Here is a 6,985-nt window from a genome sequence, read left to right as displayed (position 1 = left end):
ATGCCAGCATACTAAAGCAATACAGGAAATACAAAGAAGTAAAATTATTGGTCCTTGCCCTGCTCAGGCTTCCAATGTAGTTGGTAAGATTAAACACAGACACAAATTACTTTCAGTGTGTGAAAAAGAAGGGACAATGTTAACCAGAACGTATATTAGAATCACCTATGCTGGAACTTAGAAGAAGCAGGGGCCTAACCAGGGACATTCTCAACACTGATTAAAATCTGTCTGAATCAGATTTCTCAGCTCCAGACCTGAGTGCTGCTTGAACGCCCGCATCTGAAAGTGCTCCTGCAGCCTTGCATCTCTCACTGCTAGTGGCTGTATTTGGCAATTGTCTTGAGGACTCATGACGATGGAGCAAGATAAATATTCATAATATGTAAAAAGCAGAAATAAAGTCATACATAGGGTGATGTTGGAAGGAATTCAGGACATTCCACTCTGCATGGGAGGAGGCTAAGCCACGTTACCTATTTATTTATCATCATGATGATTATTATAAGACAAACAAGAGACTACATAAGAAAAGTATAAAGAATCTCCAAACTTCACTGAACATAAGCAAAAAGAAAAGAGGGCCCAAAAAAGAAGACGGGTTTTGAGTGGGCCTTGGGGAGAGAGCTTCCCCCCCCCCCCACTGTCACCTCCATCCCCACCCCCAGTGTCCTGAAGAAAAGGCCCTGGGTTAGGCAAGTAGAGAAAAGCAAAGCAGAGACACATCTTCAAATACCACAAATAAATAAATAAACAAACATGTTAATCAAGAAAATAACTTATTAGGCACCACTTGAAAGGCAGCAACCTTCAGGGGCCAGGCAGGCCGCACTCTTTAGCCTGTGGGCGGCAGCAACGCGGTCGGGATTGGCCAAGGCTCAGAAGGCGCCACGGAGGTCCTGGCCCCGGTGCCTGGTCTTCGACAGAAACCGGGGCAGGAACCGAGTCTGTTGTTGCTCTTACATCTGCACCTCCAGAAGCTTAGGTGAGGGAGAAATCCTAGTGTAGCGGCAGCAGCCTCGACTCCCAGGCGGCCCCGCAGAAAGTGCGCCCTGACTCGCCCGGCCTAAGGCAGACCAGCAGTGTCCTGGGAGTGCCCAGCACTTGGTCTTTGAAATCAAAAGCGCCGGTTGTGAGCCGGAAAACAGGGTGGTTTCCGTTACAATCCCTTCCCCGCCAAACCCTGGAATCTTCTAAAAAACTCTTGGTCCTCAGTTCCTTTTGGCTCCAAGTGGGGTTTAGATGGGGACTACAGAATGCCCGGGGTTCGAAGCGCCGGACCGATTTTACTAAGCACCTGGCTCCGCCCTGGGTGGAGAGGGAGTGGCGAAGGGGTTCGGGTAAGGGCACAACCCCACCTGAAAGAAGAAAAAGACCTACTGCCTAGTTCATTCTCCAGTCCTACTTCCCGTCAAACGGGGATGCGCAAACGCAGAGCGGTGATGCTCTAGACTCCGCTAGGGGCGCCAGGCAGACTCTGGCTAGCGGAGGGGCGCGGCAGGGCGGGGCTGAGGGCGAGCTGGGGACTCATCCCGTGGGAAACCCGTGGCGGTAACTGTGGCTCAGCTCAAACAAAAATAACGGCTGGCCGGGCTGAGGGTCAGGCAGAGTTGGCGACGTTTATGAGTTCATGATCTGCACCTGCAGGACGGGGCGGAAGGAAAGATCCAAGTTACAGAGTGGGGAGCATAGAGGGGCGCAGAAGTGCAAGCGCAGTGTAGGAAGGAGCGAAAGTAGCAGACAGAGGAGAAAGGGGCCCTCAAGCCTTCCCAACTTATAAGCAAAGTGCCCAGTTCCAACTTTGTCGCGCGACTCTCCCAGGGCTCTCCACCCCACGCGCACACAGTGTCTTAGCCCCACTTTGCCCCACCGCACCCAGACGCCGGGGATACTTTCACCTCTCGCACCCGGCCTCCCTTTCTCCTCCTCATCTTCCTCCTCCCGTGGCGCAGGGCCCTTGCGTGGCCAAGGCTCAGAGAGTCGTGATCCGAGACGTACAGGTGCCATTACGGAACACACCGCCTCCAGACTCCAGGTTCTCCGGCTGGAAGTCCTCCACGCTGTAAGCGCGACTCTTGAGGGCCGTGGCGTAGTAGTCGACAGGCTCCTCGGCGGCGTTGTCCATCCAGCTGAGGCACAGGATGCGCTGGAAAGAGCGCTTGAAGTTGTCCGAGAGGAAGCCATAGAGGATGGGATTGGCGCAGCTGTTGGCGTAGCCGAGGATGACCGACAGCTGGCTAACCGTGGCGTCGTCCTGCTCTGCAAACACGTTGACCAACTGCACTACATAGAAAGGCATCCAGCAGATGACAAATACCATCACCACCATCATCACCATCAGGGTGATCTTGCGCTCCGAGCGCTTGCGCTGCTGCCAGCCGGCCTTGAGGGCCACCATGCGCATTTTGGCGATGATGAGCACGTAGCACAGGCAGATGGCCCCGACGGGCAGCAAGAAGCCCATGAGAAACGTGTACAACACGAAGCCCACTAGCCAGCGCTGAGCGGGCTCAGGCATGAGCATGTTGCAGGCCACCGTGCCATCACTGTTGGCCGCCGTGCGCGAAAAGACCACGATGGGCAGAATGACAAGCAGCGATAGCACCCACACGCCCAGATTCACCACCTTGGCCACGGTGGGCCGGCGGTAGCGTGCTGCCTTGATGGGGTGCACCACGGCCACGTACCGGTCCACGCTAAGGACAGTCAGACAGTAGATGCTGGTGAACATGTTGACTGCGTCCACGCTGAGCACGAGGCGGCAGAGCAGCGCGCCGAAGGGCCAGTGGCGAAGCAACGTGGAGGTGACCAGAAATGGCACACTGAGCATGAGCAGCTCATCGGCGATGGCCAGGTTCAGGATGTAGATGTTGGTGGCCGTCTTCATTTTGGCGTAGCGCAGGATCACGTAGATGACCATGGAGTTACCACACAGCCCCACCAGGCACACCACGGAGTAGATAAAAGAGATGAGGATGGCGCTGCCCTGGCCCTCGCTCAAGGTCCCGTTCTGGGACGCATTTCGCCCCGGCTCCTCCATGCCGCCCGCAGCGCCGGCCCCGGGGCCCCTGCTGCCGCCGCCTTCGCCGCAGCTGCCCGGGCTGGGGCTAGGAGAGGAAGGAGAGGAGGCAGTGCCATTGGGGAACATTTCAGCTAATGGGGGCTGCTGGGGCTGGAGCGCTCTCCTTGCGCCCCCGCCGCTTGCGCTCTCACTCGGCACCCTGCCCGCCTGCCCGCAGCTCACTGCTGCCAGGCACCTGGGGTAGCACGCAGCGGCTAAGGGGAGCTTGGCTCTGACCGGCGCCGGCGGGGCGCATTGCCTAGCGGCTGCTTGCGCGCACCCGCAAGCCCGCTCCCAGGCGCCTGGGCACACGCGAGCGTGGAGAGGGGAGACCGAGAGGCTGGAGCCCCGCGCCGCACAGCCATTAAGTGGCGCGGCTCTGGGCTGGTGAATGATTAATAGGCACCACCAGCGCGTCAGCAGCTACGAAAAGGGAGGGGTGATGGAGAAAAGAGGGAGGAAGGCGATGTAGGTGGTTTACCACCCCTCGCCCATTTTTTTTTCCCTTCCCAGTCCTCTGCTCAGATCAACTCGAGCAGCTGCTCCAGGGAGTCTCTTGCAATACCCTTTACCGATCCCTCAGCGGGGACTGGCGAGTTTCTCCTCCTGGAGGGGGGGTGGGAACCAAAAGTGTAGAATCTTTCCCACCCCGGCTCCTTTCCAATGAAGCAGACCCCAAGCACAGATGTCCAGAGTTCATCTCAGTTTCCCTGAGTTGCCGCCTGGTCCTGAGAGACCCCCCCAACTCCATTCCCGTCCAATCGTCCGGGGCCCTAAACCCCCACCTCCGGCCCCCGCTAGCCCTACCCCTGAAGACCCGCCGCGGAAGCTCTGAGTCCCCCTTACCCAGGGCGCGCTACTTCCAGACCGACGCGTAGATGGCCCGTGCAAAGTGCCTGTGCTGTCTGGTAGCACGGTGACGTTCTTCGCGCGGTCCAACTCCTTTCTTTGGGCGGGACCCCCGCACAGGCGCCCACGCAGATACTCTTAGAGTCGCTGAAACTGACCCTGAGCGGTGTTAGGAGGAGGAAGCGCAAAAACCTTGCGTTAGGAGCTTCTGCGTTACAACACCGCAGGCTGCTCTTCGCAGGCGGGAGCGGTTTAGGGGCCTGAGTAAACCATTGCGAATCTCTTAATAAGGCTTGTGGTGCCCAGAGCCCCTTGCGTCTCCCAGACGAATATAGACTGCAGAAAGGAGGACGCGCGGCTGGGAGCTCGGAAGGAGCCTGAGGCTCCCTCCCGAACGTGCCAGGCGCGGTATTGGAAATCCATCTAGGTGTTCAGTGGGGAAAGATATGGCTGCGCCGCTTGGAAAGGCTCCGCCTGCGTCCCTGCTGTACTTTGTACCCAGGAGAGTTGGCGGGCCCCGGGGGGAGGAGAGTGTAAAGGACTGGGAGGGCAAGGATGCCAGCTCCTCTAAACCCACGCGGGGTCCGCTGTGCAGGTGACCAGACCTGTCACCAACTCCACAAACTGGCCGGAAGACCTTCGAGTCTTTCTGTGAACAGCTAGGATTTCAGCCTTTTTTGAGGCCCTGGACGTGTGACCCCGTTCTAATTCCGAAACTTTTAAGAGACAGAAATCGATGTAGGCATGCCTAAAGCGCCTTTGCCTCATTTAGGAATTGGATGGTTTCTGTGGAAGAGAATGAATGTTCAATTACCATGATTTTTAACTACCTTTCGGACTTCCCAGCATCCCTAGCCTAGGCTCCTTTTGGCCTTTCACTTGTTGCAGTCCAAGGAAGAATCACTCCTTCCAGCTCTCCTATCCCCTTTCAAAATCCCATCAAGTCTTTCTCCGAAACGCACCTGTTCCCAGGAAGACTGACCTGCAGCAGGTCTTTCAAACTTTAGCTTTGTCTCCAGTTTCTTGTTAGTTTCTCCTTCCTCCCAACTACGGAGCAGTGGGTGTCAGTTTTCCCTCCCATCAGTACAGTTTACACTCAAGAGAGACGACCTAAAACAGACTAAACTCCTCACTGAAGCTATTTGTACCAGACAGTTCAGAATGCAGAAATGGATGCAGAAACTGAAAGGGGAAAAAAAAAAAAAGCATAATTCCTTTTGCCCCCTTCCTTTATCTGGGCAATCATTTGCATATATGTGTTTTAGTTCTCAAAACAAAATGCTCCTAAAAGGAAAGGAATAACTTCTGTAGTGTGTTGATTATAATAATCAAAGATAAATTATGGCAGACCCTCATAGGAAGGTGTGCAATGAACACCGAATTATTAATAAGAAATGAGCTAGGAAGGAATTTCAAATTTTACAAGGCCCAAGCTATTTAACCCATTGCTTTATCTAAACAAATTACTTTTTACCTTTTACGAAAACAGGATGTGAAATTGAGGGTTAGTTGTGTTTTATTTTCCTTAAAAAAATGCTGAACATATGGAGAAAAAAATAGTGTTCATCAAGTTTAAAAAAATGACTTTTTTCCCCCAGAAGAGCTTTTTACAAGCCAAGCCTCATAATGGTTTGGATGCCTCTTTGCCAATCACTGACTAAAGACACCTGGCTATTCTTTAGGGGGCTGACATTTCAACAGTCATCATTTAGATGCCTTGGCATTGATCATGGTTGCTCCAGGGGGAGAGGATGATGGGAGCCAGTAAAGCACAGCTCTGTTGTTCAGACTCTCATATGTTCACTTTGCCACTCACCTTAGGGAAATCTCCTCCCAATTTAGTGGTAGTCTCATACAGGAAAGAAGAAAACCTAAGACCTGACATGAACATGTTTTTTGTTTCTGAAGTGGTTTCTATGATGAATTGTTTATCCATAAAACAAATGGACAAGGAAATATCACTTACACCCACTAGAATGGCTTTAGTAATTTTTTAAAGGGGAAAAAAACCCCCACAAATGTTGGCAAGCATGTGGAGACATTGGAACTCTCATATGATGCAACAGCTTTAGAATGTTTCATGATTCCTCAAAAAGTTAAACACAGAATTGCCGTATGACCAGCTATCCCACCCCTAGGAATTTACCCCCCCCGAAATTGAAAATAGGTACTGAACAAAAACTGGTACAGTAGGTTCACAGTGACACTATTCATAATAGCCACAAAGTCAAACCCGAATATCCATTAACTGATGAATGGATATACAAAGTGTGGTATATCCTCACAATAGATTATTCATCCATAGGAAGGAATGAAGTACCAATACATGAGCCCTGAAAACATTAGGCAAAGTGAGGGAAGCAAAACAGAAAAAGTCATGCATTGCATGATTCCATTTATCTGGGATGTCTGGAACAGGCAAATCCATAGAGACAAAACGGGTTAGAGGCTGGCAGGGGTTGGGGGGAGAAGGAATGGGGAATGACCGCTTAATGGGTATGGGGTTTCTTTTTTGGGTTATGGAAATGTTCTGGAGTTAGATCGTGGTGGTGATTGTACAACATTGTGAATGTACTAAAAGCCACTGAATTGCACATTTTAAAAATGGTTAAAATTATGATTTTTATGTCATGTGAATTTTACTTCAATAAAAGGAGAGTGATTGAGATGGGTATGAGCCATGCGGTGTTATCAAGTCTTTTCAGTCACTTAATCCTTAACATTATATCTGTGAACTAATCCATGATAAATAAAAACAATCAAGCAAAAGACAGCATTTCTGGGCTAAACAACATGAGACGGGTTTGCAGCTGTTTTTAAATTATGTTAGGAACAGGAGCCCACTTAGGAATCTGCCTTCCTCTCAGACCTTAATTTAATGTCTCTCAATGAAACAGGAACACTAATGTAGGCATGGGATTGTTGTAATGTGTAAGGAACATGGCCTTTGAGAAGTCAGGACTCCATAATCTTCATGTCTTGTTTAAAAACTTTTTAGGGGTCTTGGGCACCTGGGTGGCTCAGTCAGTTAAGCGACTTACTCTTGATTTTGGCTCAGATCATGATCCCAGATCC

At 51.5% G+C, this 6,985-nt stretch overlaps 1 protein-coding gene across 1 annotated transcript; it reads right to left on the bottom strand.

The window, feature by feature from the left end:
- Nucleotides 1–1,972: 1,972 nt before the first annotated feature.
- SSTR1 (somatostatin receptor 1) lies at nucleotides 1,973–3,148 on the bottom strand. The gene has a single exon (XM_047074643.1). The coding sequence runs from the start codon at nucleotides 3,146–3,148 to the stop codon at nucleotides 1,973–1,975; it is 1,176 nt and encodes a 391-aa protein (XP_046930599.1).
- Between the last annotated feature and the right edge of the window lie 3,837 nt (nucleotides 3,149–6,985).

This window comes from Lynx rufus, unplaced genomic scaffold, assembly GCF_022079265.1.
Source record: "Lynx rufus isolate CCGP_SWC_20201006 ecotype Redwood Valley unplaced genomic scaffold, mLynRuf1.p SCAF_13, whole genome shotgun sequence".
Classification (NCBI taxonomy): Eukaryota; Metazoa; Chordata; class Mammalia; order Carnivora; family Felidae; genus Lynx; species Lynx rufus.
The sequence above is the reverse complement of the archived record's forward strand: the minus strand, read 5'-3'. Positions and strand labels throughout refer to the sequence as shown.

Coding starts and splice junctions, on each gene's coding strand:
- SSTR1 (XM_047074643.1), bottom strand. CDS start 3,148: ATGTTCCCCAATGGCACTGCCTCCTCTCCTTCCTCTCCTAGCCCCAGC.